The 22287-nt window shown below is 35.4% G+C and overlaps 1 protein-coding gene across 12 annotated transcripts in view; it reads left to right on the top strand.

The window, feature by feature from the left end:
* DLG2 (discs large MAGUK scaffold protein 2) overlaps positions 1-22287 on the top strand; it is a 2332374-nt gene that overhangs the window by 1491775 nt on the left and 818312 nt on the right. For 3 of the 12 annotated variants that reach the window (XM_037840909.1, XM_037840905.1, XM_037840900.1), the window contains exon 1: positions 631-1092. The exons of 7 other annotated variants lie outside the window; for them this stretch is intronic. In XM_037840909.1, coding sequence (XP_037696837.1) covers positions 784-1092 — 309 coding nt within the window. In that variant the 5' untranslated portion in view covers positions 631-783. Of the gene's footprint in view, positions 1-630; positions 1093-22287 lie in introns of those variants that run through there. 2 more of the 12 variants (XM_037840903.1, XM_037840901.1) reach the window with 1 other exon arrangement.

Here is a 22287-nt window from a genome sequence, read left to right as displayed (position 1 = left end):
TTTAAAAAGCCAACCCATCAGTTTTGAACCTTGAAAATTGCCTTATTTTCAATCAGAAGGAATTAATCATTCATAAGCATAAAAAATGTATGTTGGGATAATAATATATAATCATGATTTAAAATTAAACCTCCAAATTTTAAAGGACTCTAACATATTTCTCTGTGATTTCTCTAAGTGAATTCATCTTCTTTAAAGTTAATATTTACCTCATGATTGGTCTGTGTCTTGGAAAGTATCTCTTTAGGTAAGTAATTCCCGTAAATGTTGGAAATTTCTTTACAGGTTACATTTCTCATCATTTTAAATTGCTTTTGCTATATTGTTTCAGTCTATATGCATCCTTTTCTGGAAATAAGAAGCACTCTTTCCTGAGGTGTGTATTTTGTGTAGAGATCAGCTAAGAGAGGGAAAAGCCAGAATGCCAAATTGCAAAGAGTATTCTTTACTGTGGGGCTCCATCCAAAAAGGGTTTGAAACACAGTGTACAGTCTTGTAGCCCAGCTGTGTGGAGCATTGATTGCTTCTGCCTAGAGCAGGGATACTGTCAAGTTGCTCTGTGAGTTGAGTCATCTATTGACAAAGAGCTACCAGCCCACAGATAATGCTGTGCGGAGCTGCTCTCGCTGCTCCCGCGATGCACTGCTTATAGCAGCTGTCAAAGATACTGAGAGATCCACAAGAAGAAAAAAAGACTTTTACAACTCCCTGGAAGAAAGGGGTGTGAGGAAGGAGACCTTCCTGTGCAGAGCTGACCAAGGAAACAGTAGGCATCAGTGCAGTATGAATGTGTACCTCACCAAGCAACACAGCTGCAGCCGGGGGTCCGATGGGATGGATGTCGGCAAGAGTGCACCCACACTGATCAGGGATGCCCACTGCGCTTGTGGCTGGCAGAGGAACCCTCAGGGACTTGGGTACAATTCTCAGACCATGCCCTCCTCAGGACCTGGGGGCCCAGCTTCAAACAGGACCAAGCTAGTCACCTTGTGGGACAGTGTGCGGAAAAGCCCCCACAAGACGGGCACCAAGGGCAAAGGGACTTGTGGGGAACAGTGTGCCTGCCCACATGGTTGGTTCAGCCCAGTACAGGTGAGCCTTTTCCTTATGACTTTCCCATGGATATTGGAAGAGACGGAGAGTAAATTTTGTAAGGTTGGCATGGTCCGGAAACTTTGCTAAGTCCTCCTTAGTGACTGGGATGCCTGCTTGGAAAATGTTAGGCCAAGGAAACCTGTCATTTTCACATGTGTTTGTGGGTTACACATCTGGGTGGTCTGCTAAAGCCTAGAGATGTTGTGTTCAGTTCCTTTCAGTGACTTTTCCCCAAGTTGAACTTCTCTGGTCCTCAGATATTTTACTATTCTGCACCATAGTCTTTCAGCAGTACTTTTTACTTCTAGTCATTAACTTTTCTATTCTGCCTAGCTTAGTCTTATTTGCTTTTCAGGAAGAGAGAGAATAACTTGTAATCAAGCACTTTTCATCTCTTTCAACATAAAAGAATATTTCTTATTTAATAGTGATTTGAAGCACACTATTCTAATTTTACTCTTAAAATGCTCTATACTTTTTCTGTTATGGAGAAGGAAATTTGTTTAAACTAAATAATTAATTTTACAAGCCAAAGAAATAACTGAGAGCAAGCTAGAGGATGGCTGCACTTAGGATGCAATAAGACAACATTTCATTTATTCAGAAAGCAGCAATAAGGCTATTTATATTAGAAACTGCCGTGCACTTTTTTCTATAATGCATTTCTGAGGCAGATGTGCACATCCCCATAATTTGATTCCTAGCTTATTCTTGCCCCCAAACAACTAGCATTTTACCAGAAATGAAATTGGCTCATTTTTTTGTGCCTTCATTCAAATGGAAAACAACTTCTTGAAAATGCTATAAAATATAAATAAAATGTACCTATAATCACTGTCATAAATATAGGACAATAATTGTTCTTAAATATGCATTGAAAAGAGAAAAGCTGTGTTTGCAGAAAAAGTAATTTCTCAATTCCAATATGATTTTAGCCTAATTGAGAAGTGAGTATTGATCACGAATAAAATGTTATGATCTGAGAGGGGCAGAGAACATTTTAATATTAGTTTTTAAAAGTACTTCCAAGAATGTCATATATCAGTAGATCTTAATAATATAGTTACATATACGTAGGCATATATATGGCTTTTGATTCATTTCCAAGAAATTATAAGATTTGCCTAAAGAAGTAGGGCATCTCAGTATCTTGATTTAAATCAGGAATGTATTATCATTTTAGTACTATACTGTTTCAGCTTGAAATGGAAGCTGACATTTAGAAATGCAATTATTTTTCCAAGTTATTATGAATTCAAACTGAATACAGTCTTGATAATATTGAAGACTATATATATTCTTTGAAAATACATTTGTTTAAATGTCTTTAACCTATATTTGTGTATTGATTACATTGTAATTCTCAAGGCTTACATGGGCAAGAAAGGCACACACAGTAAACTGCATTTAGCTTACTTTGCACAGAGAAAGCAAACTTGCTTTATTATTACAATTCTCTATCCCAGATGTAAGAAACTTTGCATTTCATAAATGACAATTTCCCAAACCAAACTCTCTAATACTACATTATAGTAACCATGTTCTAAAAATCTTCATACATTTTCCATTAACTGGGGGAAACTTTTCCTTTCCTTGATTTTTAGCAGTCAGCCTCCTACTTGCTTTAAATTTATATCCAGTGAATACTTTAAAGGATTGAAATAGACTCGTTGCTCTGATAAGTGACATATGAGAAGGCAGTAAATTGAGGCAGTCATCATCTCCCTTTTCTCTTTGGCATACACATTTCTATACCTTTTCTCTGTCATTTATATATACTTTGTTATTGGTTGGGAAGAACAGCAATCCTCACGTGTTGGAGGTATGATATCTTTTATGGCCTTTAATATTGCAATACTCCTCCCTCACCTGACCCATCCACACTTTTTCATCATAGTCCTAAAAGAGTGCTATGCCAAATGGATTAATCTCTTTCTTTGCTCGGATCCTTTCAAATATATTATATTGAATAAATCTTTTTTATGTGTCTATATATACATATGTGCATAAATTTCGGTATATATTTAAATGTCTGTATAATTACCTGTGTGCATGCATTAACATATATTGGTACAGACTTTGATATATATGTGTATACATACACGTATGTGCATGTGCATACAAATGTATAAAAATTAAAGTTCTGTGTTATTCCTCTTTTCTCACCTAGAAAGTTCTTGCTTGTTCCTCCAAAGAATTTTTCTTTTTCTCCATAGAAAGTATATTCCTTTTACTTCTGGTAGGTGCTCAAAATTCTGATACATGTATACTTACATATTTTTATACATTTACATTTGCATTTATATAATATATCTAAATATTGAAATATACAGATGTGTGTAAGTACCATACACCAATGTGTAGTATGACATAAACAAGAGCATTAGCATGTGTCTATGTATATGCATGTGTCCATTAAAACTTAAGTCTGTTTTGGGAATTTCGTGCCACTATTTTTAACTCTTTAAATTAACTAAAGATATCCTGTGGAACATTGTAACACTAATGATGGAGGCAGATGATAGTAAACATTAGTATCCTTGATAAAGCAAACAGAAGGATAGCCCATGTTTTATAATAAACCAGGCATCCACATGCAGCATAGAATGTGCCTGAGGGTCGTTAAGTGACTGAGAGCTAGAATCCTGTCCTTGGCGATTTCTGTTGTGTTGCTTGAAAATCAGCAGTGTGATTTCCGGGTGCTAAAATAGAGGTCCATGTAATGACTTGACTTCCTCCCAAGGCTCTTTGCCAAACCCCTGTTATTTGGGGTGCTGTGTACTACCAAGACTCTGTCATTATGGTCTTACTTAGCTGGCCTAAAGAACAGTCTCTTCCCCTTCTCAAATAAGGTTTCATTCCATTTGAATCTGTAGAATTAATATGACCATAGTAATAGATAATAAAATGGAAAATTATAGTGTGCAGAAGTTCTAGAATACATGTCTAGGATAATTGTGTCAGCCTAGAAATGCTTATGTGGCATTTCTCCCCAATGCAGACTAACATGGGAAGATAGCACAGAATAATGGGGACTCAGAGAAATATTTCTAAACATTTCTTCATTCCTTCATTCATTCTTCATTTGTTTATCCATCCAAAATTTACTGAGTGCCTACTATTTACCACTCTATCAGGCCCTGTGGATATAATAGTAAACAAAGTAGATAACAACCCACATTATGGAACTTACAGGCTATGATAGGATATAGAAGTTTGCAAAAATATAGTTTGCATTTATATACACAGAACTAAACCATGATAAATCACAATTTTCAAACAAAACAAATTTCTATAGATTGCTGCAGATGCCATAGTAAATGTATATTCAGGAAACAGAGGGACCTCAGAGGAGCAGAAAGCATGATGATTTTAGGCAAAATAATGCATCTTTTTAAGTGTTGATTTTCTGTCCTGTAAAATAGTATCTACCTCATAGGTTTGTGATGAAGAATGATTGACATAATGCATGCAAAGAACTTCACACAGTGCTTTCATATAATAGGTGATTTATCATTTAGTATTTAAATATTTATCATATTTGTAGAATGAATGAACAAATGAATAAATTTTAAGTCTACAGTAACTGTTGACTTCTATTAACCTGTTTTTAATTAATTATACCTGATTGTGAAGAGATGAGAGGTTAGGGCTTCATAGAGCTGGTGATACTTAGGATGAATTGGATGGTATCAAATTAGTAGGAGTTTATCAAGTGGACAAAGATAAATAAGTCTTTTGGGCAGAAATAATAAATGCAGAAAATATGTATCACCTGGTGCAATGTGGAATTGCACATAGTTCTAACCACCCAGACCATTAGGCACTGGAGGGCAGGTTCCTCAAGAGATGAGGCTGCAAGGTGGGTTGGACCTGTTCTGAGAGGACTGAGTAGGCTTGCATGAGGACTCCACTGCGTGGGCAGTATGAATCAATGCTGGGTTGAGTGCCATCTCTGTACTCTTTAAGTGCTTTGCAGTCACTGAAGCCTTCTCTGCTTCAGTTTTACTGTTTCTAACATAACTGGTTTTCCCTAGATGAACTGTAAAGTCTCTACTAGTACTGTTATTCTGTGACTGTCAACTGATACCCATTATCAGGAAGCACTTTGGAAAGGATTTATGCTTTAGAGACAGCCTAAGTTTGAACTTACTAGCACTGTGTGACTTCAGTTGCTAAACTTCTCTATGCCTCGTTTTATAATGTGTAAAACTTGGGATGATAAATCCATGTTGCTGGGATATGTAATAAGGATTGAAAATTCTCTGTATAAAGTAAGTCCAGAGTAGTGCTTAGAACACAGCAATTGTTCAACAAATAGTATTTATTATTACTGATCGTATTTAAATTATGTTTTTTAACCTGAAGAACATATTATCTGTGAAACTAGTCATCAGTATTGTAGTGTTCATTAGAATTTCTAGGTTGTTTCTTGAATTATTTTATGTCTTACTTATAATGATGAAGGTTATACTAGGCAACTGTCCAGAACTTTTGGCTCAGTACCATATGATGCTGGTGTGACATTTTGTCCTTCAGGGTTCTCAGAGATTTATAACCGTGCACAATGAAAAAAAAAATGATGTAAAACAGAATTGTACTGATGAAGTAGCTTTGCATTCACAGGTAGGGGATGTTGGAAGATTTTCTTAGCAGTCAAACAACTGCGTTTCAAGTGTTCAGCCAAACTCTGTAAACCTCCCCTAACAGACTCTTTGCAGCTCCTCCAGAAACAGCAATTTGCAGCAACTTGAGGGCAGAGGGTTTTCTAGTCCAAGAAATAAGGATGCCCTGGGCTGAAATCTCAGGCTCAGTTTATGCCAAGCCAGAAAGATCTGGCAGCTTGTTTTAATCCTGTGCCTGCTTCGACTAATTCCTTCCAGAAAATGAAACCCTTACCAGGGAAGGATAAGATTTCTTAGTCTCTGGGACACACCAACTTACTCAAGGCAAGAGAAACAGAGGAGAATAAAAGACATCCCAGAGGGAATTAAAGTTATAAACATTCCTGTAGCAGAACAGAAGTCACTTGCTCAACACTCCTGGCACCTGTACTGCTGAATGCTGACATCAGCAGAGCATTCTCTTTAAGGCATGACAAGGAGAGGCAAAGCACAGAGGGCAGGGATGAAAAGAGCAAAGGGGACATAATATTTATTGAGTACAATGCCCACAGCATGTGAAGCTCTGTGCTAGGGGCTTTACCTTAGTCATTTCCCTAAATTTTTTCTAACACTACAAATGCAGTATCATAATCCTCATTTTACAAATGTGGAAATAGAAGCTAAGAGTAACTTGCCCACAATCAAACAACTGATAAGGGCAGAAATAATTTTAAATGTAGGTCTCTCTGATTCTCTTACTCTTTTCATCACATCTTACAGAAAGGCTTGTTTTGAATATACTGGAAGGTAGAATGCCCCTAGAGACCTAAAGAATCCTCTAATCTAAAAGGAATCTCCTTAAGGAATTGAAGCTTTCTGAATGATTGGGAAGATTGGCAACCTCCTAGCAGAATCCTGTATTACCCCATTCTACTTCATGTTTGGTCTCAAGAACCCCAAGTGAGTTGGGATCTTGAAGATGCCAAAGATCCCTTTGCCTCTCTGATCAAGTTTAAGAACTTTGCTGATCTGAAGCAGCTGGAGTTGTTTCCCACAGCACTGACATCAGAATATGATACTTGTCTTTGGAAGACCTCATATTATATGATTACTTGCAACTCATATTCAGTGCTTGCAACATTTATGGTAAGGATTTGGAAACCATGTATTGTAAACTTAATATGAGAGCAAAATAAAAGTACATGTAGACACCGTCCAAGAGTACCATCTCACATTGATGAATGTTTGTGAATCTCAAACATGTATTCTATCTACCTATCTACCATCTCAAGAATCAAATATCTCTCTTTGATAATTCCATTTTCCATTCTTTTTCTTATTTCTGATATTGCTTTACCTATTACAATTGTGGCCTCATTTGTTTTATTCTCATCCATTCTCTTCTCTACTTTGTTCCATTCTTTTAATTTCCCAAAGGCATATAGATATTCTATAATTATGTCAGAACTAGATGTGAACTTAGAGGTCTTCTTGCCCATTTTCCAAAGGAGAAACAAGCCTAGAAAGTTAAGAGATTTGCTCAAAGTCAATTAGTTTGTGGCAGAACTGGTCCTTACGTTTCAACTCAGAATTGAGTTCTCTTTCACTGTTCCAAGCTGTCCCTCCCTCTCTCAGCCATTATGTGCTCATTTTTATGTAGCATGATTATTGACAGAAAATTGTTAAGCGTACAATTGTTGATAATACAATGTTTGGCATCATGGAAAGAATTACATAAACTTAATCTTTACAGTCTCAGAGTTCAGAACAGTGGTCCCCAAGGAGGGAACGAAAGAGGAGAGCCGCTAGGAAGCATTTGTGGAGGTGCTTATTTGTTAGTAATTATTGTAAGGCGCCACTGGCATTTAGAGTAAGGGGGTCAGAGATGTCAAATGCTGTAGTGTAAAGCAGTAGTGTACAACAAAGACTTTTCCCAGGTACTGCATAAAATTCCACTGGACATTCATGAAGATTTTAAAAATGATTTATAATTAAGCCTAAAATAAAATTCAATTTTGCAAACAAATACAAAGCACTTTTTCAAGAAATTAATAATCATTAGATTTTATAGAAGTGCCACTTCTGTGTAAATCAAGAGGCTGTTGTACTTTATTTTGTTAGGAATTTTATCAAGAGTTAGTCCCCATTTTGGAAAATCCCATCTCTGCAGCATTGCTGTTCCTGATATTTGAATTACTGACACACCTCGCCGATATTAGTTTACATTTATAGCTGTCACCTGAAAATATGTAAATGATGTGATTTGAAACACCTTTCAGTAGGCTAGAAACAAATATTTTAAATTGGTGGAAACTTATGAAATGCAGGAGTCTCAGCAAATTCTATTCTTTATTTTTTAAATATTTCATTTAATTTCCATACTATATATTATATTTTTAAAACATTTTAGAGTACAGTAAGAAATCTATTTTGTGAAAAATACCTGAAATTATTTATTTCGAATTTTTTTGTTGCTTTCAGTCTTACTCAGGTATTGTCCTAGTGGTCACCTATACTTAATTTCTCTATAGGCTCTTGGGTTGCTGTTTGTTTATCCATCCTCCACTCCCCATTTTCTATCAAGGGATACAGTTCCAAGGTCTTTTGAAGTACAAGAAATCAAATATATACCTTTACATGAAGGGTAATTCCAAACAGGAATAGATAGACAGATAGATGATAGAGAGATGATAGATGATGATTGATAGATAGGATACATAGACAGACAGACAGACAGACAAAAAGCTTCCTAAGTATCCTGCCCTTTGTAAAACAGGAATTATTTTGACACTGAACTTATAAATGGGGCCCAGTTTATTTGTAAAAACATGACACTTTATTTTCTCTGCTTCAACTATCTTTAATTTGCCTTGTTATATTATCTGTATTACACCTGAAGTTATTTCTTTTTCTCTTATATACAAATGATCTGTCCTTTCTTGTTCTGACAGTAATTTTAAATCTAGGATCCACTCATATGTCTGCTCTTTCATTTTTGCATGCTTCTTGTAAGGAATTTACTCCATCTAAATACAAATTTCTTCATTATAAGTATGTGCAAGCATTTGACTACTTTATTATATAATCCGGTATAGTTGGGCTCATGATTTACATATTGAAAACATATGGTTTCACTATAAAGTACTTTCCTTTTATTTCTCCTTTTACTTCAGTTAGGGCATTGCTTACTTTTAAAACAGCTATGTGTAAGCAGTTGTATTATCTGTGAATTTCATTTTAGTTGGAGAAAGGAAGCTATTCCTAAGCTATTATAAAATGAAGAGGTTGGATCTGGAAGAACTGAGAACCACTGGTTTAGATGTTTGATATGGCTGTGTGTACTGCTTTGTATATGTATTCGTTTACCTTCCCTTCCTGCTAGACTAGAAGATATCAAACAGCCTGCCACCTATTTTTGTATGACCCATGAGCTAAGAATGGTTTTTACGTATTTAAGAAGTTGGAAAAAATAAAAAGAAGAATATTTTGTGACATGTTGAAAATTATGTATAAAATTAAAATTATATTATCTTTAAATGAAAAGTACTGAAATACAGTCATACTCATTTATATTAGTACTTATAGTTGGTTTCACACTAAAACAGTAGTGTTGAGTAGTTATGATAGAGACTGTTTGGCTAGAAAGTCCTAAAATACTTACAGAAATACTTTACAGAAAAATTTTGCCAACCCTTGCACTAGACTAAAAACTTTCAATTCCCTGTGATGGAAAGTCCCTTTCTAACTAACAAAGCCTATCCATTTATTAAGATCTGGTTCAAGCACATCCTCGTCTTTAATCTTGTCCAGTCTATTTAGCTCACAAAACCTCTACTTAACATAGCATTCCGCACAATTAGAGTATTACCTTGTATTGCGGTTAGTTGTTTCTTTGTCAGCCTCCCCAGAGTGTGAGATTCCTCATGTCCCCAGCACATAACCTAGCACATGTAGCTAGCTGGTCAGTCATCTTTTTGATCATTTTTACAGTGTCATTATTAAATTATGTTTCTGCACCCAGACTTCTCAGCTGCTTCTGTGGCTGTAGAGAGAAGGAACTAGGTCTTCTATATCTTCATGTCTAGCAGGTTACACTGCACAATTTACCTATCACATTCTATCACAGTTATGGATAAGTATCTCTGCTCCACTAGACCGAATTCCAATACAGCACAGCCTGTGTTTATTCATTTTTGTTTCCTCAGTACTTATCCAGCATGTGTTAATAGATCAATAACATGTTCTTGATTTCTGAGTGAATATTTGCACAGTGTCTTAGATATAAAAGTACTTAATCAGTTTTTAATTTCCTTTATCATTACTACTATTAATTATGCAAGTGTCTTAAGATCAAGAATGTATCTTTTACCTCACAGTAGCTCTACTTCATATACAAACACAGTTTAATAAAAAGTTGTTTACACAGATTTATTATGTTTTTTAATTTTTTTTTTTTACTGTAAGTTTGATTCAGATTCTTATACTATGATGCTGTTAAAATATTGGAATCACTGTTAAGAAATTAGGTTCCACATTCAAGTGGGTCATGCTGTTTCAAAGATAAGAGAGGTACAATACTGTACTTTAAGGAGACAATCAGGAAAAAAAAATCTGCTATACAGTTTTGTTGTCTAATTTAGGAATAAAGTGTTCTCTGGGAGGTTGAAATAATGTCATGAAATATGGTTTTATAATTAGTTTTGGTACAATCTATTGTAGACTGCGTGACCTTTTTTCTCCATCATTTATATCATTAATTATAAGTGCTTAGAGTACTGTAGCTAGTACCACTGTATTGAAAAATCCATAGCAGAACACATTTGCACTTGATGCTGGAAGGCTGTGCTGGTTAGTTAGTGACCAACATTGATTGTTACAATTTTCCAATGAGTGGTTTTTTTTTTTTCCTTCAAAAAATATGAACTAAAGTTAAAACTGTATAATTCTCAAATTTCTAGTACATTTTAGAATGATTAGCAAATATATCTGGTTCTGACAGAATGAGAAGATGATATTATAAAACACTTTTTGGTTCCTTATGGTAAATTAAATACTCTCTCAATTCTTGATCCAATACTTAGTCATTCTTCAAGGCCTAGTTTATGTTTCATAAACTAGGAACATGGTTTGTTGGTTCTGTTTTGTACACTGATCTTTCATTTTTCTAACTTATTTTATTCATTCTTTATCATACAAATTACTGCACTTTATTATGATATTTTATTCCCTCTTTCCAACTTAAGTTGTATTTTTCTAATCAAATCAAAAACTAAGAGGACAGTTATCCTTATAGCTTAAAGGAGAGCATTTATACTACTTTTTATAACTAATTTTGTACTGTGGTTTAGAATGTAGAAATAATATGAGTTTATGTTAAAAAAACATGGCAAACTAAAGATATCTTTGAAAAAATTAAAATTCATCTGTAATTCCAGATAGAGTTAACCACATTTAATTTGTATCTGTAGATACTTTTATGTATCTGCAAAGATAAATTGATATTCTTATTCACACATGCTTACAGATGTCACTGAATACAGAAATTTATTTAAATTTGTATTAATGAGAAGAGTGAAAAATTGTATTGCTCTTTTAAATTAAAATCATATTGTGAACACTTTCCTATGTTGGTAGAATATTTTTGTTGACATAATTTTTAATGGCTACAAAATATTCATGTTCCTACCAAATGCCACATTATTTAGCATTTAGGTTATTTTGTTCTTTTAATAATATAAACAACACTGAAGTACATATTAGTCTACACGAACCATTGACCACATTTCTCATGAAGATGTATTTTCATAAAAGGAATCGCTGAGTCAAAGGGTATGAATCTTTTTAAGGCTCATAATATTTTTCTAGTCATTCAGTCAATACTTATTCAACAATTAATTATTAAGTAGTTCCCTCCTGCCCAAAAAGTATGTTAGTCAATGGGGATATATTAGAAAACAAAAAGATATGGGTTCCTGCTTGATAAAGCTGGGAGTTAATTGCCTAAATTGCCTCTAAGAGGACCTTACAAATCCCATCCCAGGACTGCATTCTTGCTGGCTGTATTTTAAAAACCTTTACAAATTTGGTAGGCTAAAAGTGGCATGCCATTGCTGTTTTAACTTGCTTTCATTTATTAATGAGGATGAATACTTTTCATGTGATTGTAGCCAATTGGTATACTATTATAAGGTCTGTTAAATACCTAGTATAGTGGCAATGTTATAGTCTGTTTACATATGGATATGATTTTCATGAAATTAGTACATAGACATTGTAAAAGATGAATTTGTCTCCATATGACTTAAAATGCAGGTTGCCTGTCCCTAAGTGTTAAAACTGTAATACCTTGGAGTGATTGTCTGAAAATTTAACCCTTAAAAGCACACTGTTCTTAAACTGCTGATGCCAATATTTAGAATAAATATATAGATGGGCAACAACTCTACTGCCTCTTAAAGTTGGGCTCTCCCTTGCTGTTCTAAAGAGAAGTAGAAGCAATCTTTCTGCAGTGTGAGGGTGATCTGTTTCCTAGAATACAGAGTACATCATTTTCAAAGGAGTGAATGGAAAGGTGATAGTAAATAAGTTCAGAACTGTAAATAGGTTGAGAACTGAAACTCTTTTGCATTTATGAAAGAATTCAGCCTAATTTGGAGTTCTTTGTGGGAATTTAGTCAATTGGTCTGGAATGTACAAAGGAATGTCTGTTTCCAGTGGCTTAGGCTTATTCCCGAAACTACGACTTGCTCATTACTGTCTTGAAATCAAACTGAAGTTTAAAGGAAGACTAACTCTTTAAAAAAATGTGTGTGTGTGTGTTTAAATTCTCTTGAAACTTTACCAGGAAAAAAAAAAAAGTATCAACTCAAAGTAAAAAATTCAAAATGAAAAATTGTCACACACCTGTGGTAAAATTTTTGTTATCTGAAGCTCAATCAAGAAACTGAGATGGGATTCCATTTTAAAAGGTCTCAACCTCCTATGTGGGGCTGTCTTTCATATGTGGGGCAATTTCTAATGAAACCAATAAATGGTGTTCTGGGGACTACATGGAGCTCTAAATTACCCTAGCCAAGTTCAGAATTTGAATGTCTATACCTCAACTCTATATTGAGGAAATCAGACTAGTTTAAAAACATGATAAATAAGTTTTATTGTGAGTGTCAACTATGATTGATTGACTGATGGTTGTCTGGGCCATGGTGCTGAAAAAGATCATACCAAAAGGACGCTGATCATACTTTGAGATGAGGCTAGGGGTGAGAAGCATTTTTAATAGCCATCATTTTAACCATATAACATGTGAAAGCAATTCTGTGCTCCTTTTGTATTGGAATGGCTCTTTAAAAGCACATTAACTTCTGGATGCTGGCTCTAATACCCCATTTGTTTCTGTAAAACATTTGTTTGTGTTTTACTATTCAGCCAACTATGTCCCAGGGTTAGAACCAACAAAGGAAATAAATTGAGGAAGGGGTGCCCATCAGTAAGAATGGGTTTGGGAGAGTGTGCTGTCTATGAGCTGAAATCACAATTTTGTTTTTAAATTGTGAAAAGACTCAGATGAAATCTTAGAATGTTTTTAAAATGGCTTTTTCCACAGTCATGTACTAGGAAACAAATTTCAAACTAAACTGATTAAATAATACATTTATAATCTATAACTGCACTTACAGCTTTCCTGGAAATATAAACTATAATTTATTGTCCATTTTATATCTGTTGTGCTGTGATATTTAAGGAAAGACTAGGCTTTTTTAAAAAAAGAGTTCATTTAGGAAGTATCATAGTGTAAACAAATTGTAGCACTTTGATTTTCTTTTAATGCAAGACTCTTAAGAAAAGCTGAAGACCCTTGTGAGGATTGTGCTTCTCCAGAAAACTGGGCTTCTGAAGCCCCTCAGAAAAGAATAAAATTTCAAATTAGCACAGTTAGCCATGAATAAGGAAGGAAAAAGTGGTGGCCTATTTGCCATCTGTTCTTGGTATAGATGATCTCTGGAATTTCTTCCAGCCTTGGCATTCAATGATGCGGTGTATATATGAATGGCATTATTGTAATAATAGCTACTGTTTATTGAGCATCTCTCATGTACCGTCATCCTAATTTAACAACCTTCAAAATGACCCAAGGAGGTAGGCATCTTATCCCCATCTTAAAGATGAGGAAATGAGTTTTTAGAAGCAAAGTACTCTAGTTCATACAACTGGCAAGGACCAGATTTGTGTTCGGAACTCAGGTTCTGACCCTAAAGTCTCACTCCTTCTCTTGTGCTGCACTAATTCATATACAGGCCTGCATTTGTTGATATTGGCTTTATTTATGAGAGGCTGATAAGCATGTAGTGATCAGAAAACTAAACTTATTTAGGTCACTACACAGCTCAAAAAATAATGATTATGGATGGGGCTTCTGTGAATTTAATAGGGTTAGGGATGAATAGAAAAAATATATAGTTTTCAAAAGTAATTTACTCAGCTCTTCTGAAAGTTATATTTGGAAAAAAAAATAACTTTGCCATCTTAAGACTTCATCATGTTGTAATAGGAATAAATTTGTCTCATTTTGAAATGAGAAAAGTGTTTTAACCTCCTTGGAATTTGGAAGACATTTGAAGAAGAGTTAAGCATAACTCCTACTCCCAAGTGCAGGGCCCAGTTTGGGTGCTGCAGTTGTTCTATCAAAGGCGTAGGTCTGTCACCCACCTAACACAATAGATAACATCCAACAAGTCCTAAGTAAATTATTGCTGAATAAAGAGATATGGTTTTGCATCCCTAAATTTCTTCTCTTATTTATGCAACGGAGAACAAGAAATGTTCTTTAACAAGCTAGCTAAATTTTCCCATTTTTACTTATGTGCAATAACTATAAGATATAAACTCGTACTATTCAATAAATTTAGAAGAGTACTTGTTCAGCAAGATGAACCTGGGCCAGACTATGGAGTGTTAGGCTGGCAGCTGTGATTTCCAGTCTTGCTCTGTATCCACTAGAATTTACTTCCTATCAGGTTACATCATTAGATGAATCATATGATGTATTATCTTTCCTGAACCTTTATCCCCTAGACTGTTATGCGGGAGCTATTACATGCATATTCTTTTTCTGGTGATGATGGGGTGTTGAGGAGAAGAAAGTGATATTTAGGAGACTTGTTTCCTCATTTTTTCCTCTTTTGCAATACATTTAGCTATTGCATGATTGGTGAAATTAGGCTTGTCTTTTAGACAATGTTTTTAAAATTAGGTGTGATTATTTCTGATGAGTTCTAGATTGTCACATAATCATCTCTTCATTTCAGCAACTGCTGGGCTTAAGCACATCCATGTTATTGGAACTTTCATTTTATGCAGTTAGTTTTCTTGTGTTTTTTTTTTTACCCCTGGGCCTTTATGACGCTTTTGAATTACTATTTCAAAGCAAGGTATGATGATCTGTCTTGCATTTCATGGAATCAAAGGGGAATTTAGAGATCAATAATGAATCAATGACCATATCGACTCTCAAGGATCTTGCCTCGATTGTTGGCATGGCTTTTAATCTTGCCTTTTTCCTTCAAGCTACCACAAAATCCATCTACCCCAAGCTGCCAGAAAGATATTTCTAATGCCTGCTTCCCCCAGCCCTGTCCCGCAAAATGTAAATGCATTGCCTTTCCCCTGCTTAAAATTCTTCAATGACTTTTGGGAAAAATTCCAAATTCCCAAGAGTTACAGAGAAGCCGCCTTAACCCACTCACTTCACTGACTTTAAATCCCAAAACCCATTTCTTCCCATCTACCCTTTTGCAAGTACCTTTGTCTCCTGAAAAAAGTGCCACAACTTGGGCACACTATGCACTCTCTCTCCTAAACTTTCACTCCCACTGGAGTTTGAGGAAGCTCAATAAACAGAACCTATTTTTCATCCGAAGTTCAAAACCAGATAAGGTAGAAGTGCCAGATCTGATAAAGATGAAAAAATCAGATGTATTACATTGAAAGAAATGAGAATAGTAGGGAGCCAAAGGGCTTGCTAACATCCCCTCAGGAACTCTATTTACCTCTTCCCCCCACTTAGATTGTCAGTTTCACCTGCAAAGGCATAGCTGCCAGAATAAGCTTATCTCATTGTGGAAACAATACTGGATACTCCTTGTGCCAGTTTGGATATATTATGTCCCCCAGAAAAAGCCATGTTCTTTAATGCAATCTTGTGGGGGCATACATATTAGTGTTGATTAGGTTGGAACCTTCTGACTGAGTGTTTCCATGGAGATGTGATCTACGCAATTGTAAGCGACACCTTTGATTAGGGTGTGACCTATTGATTGAATAGTTCCATGAAAATGTGGCCCTGCCCATTCAGGGTGGGTCTTGATTAGTTCACTGGAGTCTTATAAAAGGGCTCACAAATAGAAGTCCTCAGAGCTGCAGCAGAGACAGACATTTTCAAGACAGCTGTTTAAAGCTGATATTTTGGGAGAATGCCATTTTAAAACACAACCTGGGAGCAAGCAGACACCAGCCACGTGCCTTCCCAGCTAACAGAGGGGTTTTGGATGCCAATGGCCTTTCTCCAGTGAAGGTACCCTATTGTTGATGCTTTACCTGGGACAGTTTATGGCCTTAAGACTGTAACTTTGTAACCAACTAAATACCCTTTATAAAAGCCAATCCATTTCTGGTATTTTGCAAAATGGCAGCATTAGCAAACCAGAACACTCTTGCAGACACACCAGCTCCAAAAGGAAGGGGTAAGCTTAACATACACAGTTCCTTTTTTCAAATTTATCCAGCATAAAACCCCCTTCTCCTTCTGGGGATGGGGAAAAAGGCCCAGAGTAGTATACTGGAGAAGTCCCTCTACTTGGAACCAGACAGAGAATGGAATAACCTCTTTCCTAAACTCTGCTGAGTTTCTTCTGTGCTGCATTTCCAGCCTCAATGAAATTTCTTTTGCTGTTTGTAGCTTTTCTTGGCCTACTTATTCCTTATCCATCCTTAGACCCCCAACTGATTTATATGTTGTTTTCCCGTAACACTCTATATTCATTCTGTCATAATATATGATGTCAGTTTAGTGAAATTATTAGCTAGCTAGTCTGTGAAATCCTCAAGGGCAGGGGCAGTATTATGCCTCACCAATACCTACATGGAGTTCAGAACCTGGTGGGCATTTAAAATACAGAGGAGATGTTTTCCAAAATACTTAATTAAAGGAAACTAGGTAAAGATAACTTACTTCAGTAACCACCTATTAGGTGCCAGGAACTTGGCTGGAAATTTCTCCCTATGAACTCATCTAAACTTTACAACAACCTGTGAGACTGAAGATATTACATATCTCCATTTTACATATGAAGACGCAGGTTTGCAGAAGAACTTTTCCTAATGAGCTAATCATCTGTGGAGCTATTCAAATCTAGGTTGGCCTGTTGTTCTTACATGAGTTCTTGTACCTCTGTAGTCTTCGGGTCATCTGTAAACTGAAATTGCATTTTTTTTTTTTTCAGAATGTAAATCAAACAGAGATAAAGACCATTACATGAGGAGTGTTTAATGTCAGAAAAATTCACTCTCAAATGTTTTATAGCTTCGTTCAATAAGTTTTTAAAAATATATAAGGGGGATTATAAATCTAGAGATTACCATTTTAATATTGACTTTAATGTTTTCAATGAGGGGTCATATGTTCCATATCATTTAAAATGTATACAGTAATGTGATTTATACCACACATCAATGGGTAGCTTGGAAGTTTGAGGGCAGGTTAGTTGTCAAGCAAGATATTTAATTTTAAGAATTTTGCGTTGTCTGCTTAGTCTAATTTGGCCAGATTCCTTCTTTCCCTGATCTTAATTACTCATTCTGTATTATCTTGACCATACTTTTCACCTTGTATCCTATTTGATTTATTTCTTTCATATGATCTATCTGAGCCCACCTAGCTGACTTCCAATCATTTTAGTCAATGTACAGTTGTATGTGATAGAATATGTCTCATCTTCAGAATTCTGAGTAAATTGTAGGAAATTATGAGATTTCCCTAGATCATTTGCTGAGCTGGTTGCTAATGAAGTTAAAAATTAATAATGATGAAACAATAATAGCTGACATGTATGGAATGCAAACTGTATGCCAGTTAGCCTGCTAAGTGCTGTATGTACACTTTTTTCTGGAAATTTCCATAACTATATGGGTCAGTCTCTATTCTCACCTATTTTTAGATGAAACGACAAAACTATAAGGAGAATTTAAGCAACTTAGCCATGGCATCACTGAGAGTGAGTGGCAGTGTTAGAATTCAAACCTTGGCTGATTCACTTTATGATCTTGCATCTTTAACCACTGTCTTTGGAGACAGACAAAATTGAATTCAATTCTGTTTCCACAAATTACAAGTTTTGAAACCTTAGGCGTGTTATTCAATATCACTACCACTTCCTTTTCTTACCTGTTAATTGCGTACGATGCCTATATCCCAGGGTTACTTTATTAAAAGTTAGAACAAAAGGAACTTAGTGCCGCGCCTTGTACTTGGTGGGTGTTCAGTAAATAATATATCCTTTTTGATTTCTCTGGCACAGAAGAACAATCACCTCTTGTGTTTCCAAAGCTTTTTCACATTTTTTATTTGAGCCTTACAAGATCTCTGTCATTACAAGGATTATTATATCTGTTTTACAGTAGAGAAAATAAAGGTTCACAATAGTCAAGAGGCTTAGTCTTGTTCAAACAGCCCTTGCAAGGAGCAGAGCAAGGACTTTAAGTTTCTCACTCCTTTTCATTACACATCACAAATATGTGAAAATATGCAAAGTAAGGGCAGAAAGCAGAGGATGTCAATGAAATCCAAAATGCCTTTGTAAGAGAAAATATTTTGCAACAAATATTTACTCAATACTCTATGCCTCTTTTCCCTGAGAGGCAAAAAAGTAGAAAGAACTCTGTTGGGAGGTAAGGGTATAACCCATTAGGAAGATTGTTTGCTTTGCTTAGGAGGACCATAATCTGAGTTGATATCTAGTCACATTTGCTTATTTCAGAGCCTTTACTAAATCCTCAGCCTTTACTAAAAGACTGTTATATAATTGGTTAGTGGCCTCATTGAATATTATCAGCCTTGTTCACAATGAGTAGAGTTAGTTTTTGGTAATTAACTTGCAAGACCCTTGTTAATAAAAAAGCAGAAAGCCCTCTTATAAAATACCTTGCTATATTATGGATCTGGTCACCACTCCCTGGGGCCTGACCCTCCAGCAAATAATACCTGAATACAAGACTTTCTTTGATCACCAAACAATTCCCTAAAATACTGAGAACCCATAGGCTGGTAGTAGAGATGGTAGATGCAACCTGCTTATTATCCTGCAGTTTGCATTTAGAGTCTCAGAACTATTTCCCTGCTCACCATGCCTGCATGGATCATCTCCCATATTTGACTAGGAATTCTCTCCTTCTGTCTCCACTGGGCCTCAGGAAGAAAAAGGATGATATTGAAAAGTTGTTTATGGGTCTGCGTCTTGGGAGAAAGGCTGACTTATTTAGAGGAAGAAGAACTTAGTTCTAGCTCTAAGTCTGGATCTAGAAAGGTTGTCCTTGTTTGTAAGAGGACAGTGATTCACATCATATCCCCACCCCCCCCCCCCGAGCTGGGACACAGGGCCTCCAGAAGGTCTATTTTGTGATTAATTTTTGAATTCCCCACTGTCAGTACTATAATGGGGGTTTTTCTGTATTAAAACATAGATTGAAGAAGGCCAGGGTTTGGTTGATTCTTGTAACTTTCCTACTTCCCTCACTGTATCTTGGACCAATAGTCTTCAATTCCAAGTTGGTGACTCTACCACAGAAATAGTGCTACTTAATGACTATGCTTTTGCCTCCCATTTTTGAAAGAAAAAATCTTTTGTTGTGTTTGAAAGAATGTAGTTTTTTTTAAAATTTAAGGTTAATTTAAAAATTAACTTTTAAAATTAGATATAATGATTAGAAAGTCTTCATCACAGTAGTTTTCCTTTCATTATAAAAGGAAAGTTGACAGTTTCTGTTCAATTAGTGTTCATCAAAAATTTTTTTTAAGTAATATTATCTCTGACTAAAAGGACATCAAAAAAGCATATGACATGATTAAGGTCTGGCTTTTTCACTTTTTTATGGAGAGAGAGACAGCTGGTTAAAAAGGAATTGTTGTAAAGTCCACGAAACATATTTCTGTGCATGAGTAATATTTAAGTTTCAGTGCATAATACAACTGAGTATCACAAAAAGTTCCAACCCATTGTAAATGTTTCTAGTTCCCATGTTAATTTAAAGGAAAAGAGAGACAATAATGCTGTGACATATAAAAAACAAAAGTTAAAACAGCTGAAAAAAGTCCTGTCTAATCAGTAATAATACTGAATTTAATGGATTAAACTCCATAATCAAACAACACAGATTGGCAGAATGAATAAATAAAGCACAGTCCAACTACATGTTCTTTACAAGAGACTCACTTTACACCCGTAAGGTAACTGACTCTTAATCACGCCAGCACAGTTCAGTGAAATCAATTTTACAAGACTTGTTTTGGTAGAAACCATTATCTATGATTATGGTGTTGGCCTTTTGACTTTGGAAGAGTTCACATATCACTGTTTTGACTTCACAGTACAATTTCAAATGGTTTAGTTAGTTTAATTAGTTTTTCTTCTGATAGTTTAGCATTCTGTACATTTGAGGTGAATAGGCCTGGAACTTGTGGTCACTGGGATAAATGCTTTTGATGACTGAGCCTTGCATTTATATCTTGTTTTCTCTTATTCTTGGAAATGAATCCTATCTGAGCTCCCTACACCTACAGTACTTAATTCTTTGGTAATATAATAAAAACTGTCAATAATACTTATTCCATCCTAACAGCTCTTTGTTACCTAAAGTATCAAATATAAATTTATCACCCTCACCTTGGAGGCCTTCTATACTTATCTCATTCTTGATAGCATTAATGATTATATAATATAATCATTAATGATAATATATTGAAAAGAGCTGACATTTATGTATTACTATTTATTTAGCACTGTCTTATGTTCCAAGAAATGTTAAATATTTCATTCAATTCTCACAACAATACCAGGAGATTAATATTATTATTAATTATTGTTGTCCAGAGTTTACAAGGAAGGAAACTGATGCTTGGTGAGGTTAACCAATTTTCCTAAATTCACACAGTAAATAATTAATGGAACAGAGACTCAGACCTATCACCTTCCCCAGCAAGATTTTTCTTTCATTGTTGTCCACAGCCTGCAACCTTTACTAGCACAAAGCACTGTCTCATTGCCCTTTCCATACTATTTTTTAAAAATCAAAATTCCATTCCTTTGCTTTTTCATTTAATGCATGCCCCTTGCCTGCCCAAGTAACCTAGGCTCACTTCTTATCCCAGTTGTCACATTGTATAAGTTAGAAACCTCAAAGTCATTGTTAATCCTGTCCTTTTCATATGAAATAGACCAATAAGGTATTTGTGTGTGTGTGTGGAAAGAGAGAGAGGAAAAAAAAAGAGTGAAAAGAGAGAATGAGACAGAAAGAGAGGAAGGAAGAGAAGATGGGAAGGAAATCTTGCCTTTCAAATACGTGGAAAACCGATGTGCATTAGGAATGCTGAGATTGCAGTTTAAGAGAATTTCAATTTCCAGTTGAGATTTTTCTACTTGGCCATACTTAGGCAACATGGAATAAAGGATGATTTTAATCAAGTGTCCTTAGGAGCTTTTTCATGTTCTAGTTAACAATTCTGCAGTGCTTTCTTTAAGATTGGAGGCTCTTAACCTGTTGTGAGAGTACTTTTTTTCCCAGACTGTTTACTAGAATGATCCACAAGGCTAAGAATATTGTAAAAGCAAATTCACTCAGGAGAGTTATTGATTTTTTTCCCCCTCTTTTATTCCTATTACAGGTTGAGGAGCTCTAACCACCTTTCTCTTTTATATTTAATATGCTGTGAGTTTTTAAAAGCTTAAGAGTGAAGCATCATTGGAAGCCACCGTGGGGCCCTGAGTATTTCAATCCTTGATATAGAGCTAGGCAAATATTACTGTTGCATATACTTCAAGGGCAAAATGCAATGGAGAACTTGGAAGGGAGGGAAGTAAAGTAATCTGAGAAGATGAAAAGCGGTAATGGCAGTAAAATGATATATGCTGGCAAGAAAAAAAGAATGGAGGTAGTAAAACCTAGGTCAAGTCCTACATCTTCCATTTATTGGTAATATGATTTGGGAACCCTTCATTTAACCACTCATTGTATCTGTTACCTCAGTTTAACAATGGAAGTGCTAATTCTGGCTCCATAGGAGTTTTGTGAGAATCTAAGTCAATTATTTATTTGACACATCCTCACATTTACATCTAGGTTCTGTGTATTCACAGATGACCCAATCATGGGCAAAAGAGTCAGTTTCTATTCATATGGGATAGTACTTTGGGGAGTACAACAATAATCTAAACATCACACAAAAATCACGTAAAAAGTGGTTTATGAACTAGGTGCCATGAAAAGCTGTAACACTGTGGTCCTGATCAAGGTGTAGGGAAGTAGTTCTCAACTAGGGGTG

Source organism: Choloepus didactylus, chromosome 6, assembly GCF_015220235.1.
Source record: "Choloepus didactylus isolate mChoDid1 chromosome 6, mChoDid1.pri, whole genome shotgun sequence".
Taxonomy (NCBI): domain Eukaryota; kingdom Metazoa; phylum Chordata; class Mammalia; order Pilosa; family Megalonychidae; genus Choloepus; species Choloepus didactylus.
The sequence above is the reverse complement of the archived record's forward strand: the minus strand, read 5'-3'. Positions and strand labels throughout refer to the sequence as shown.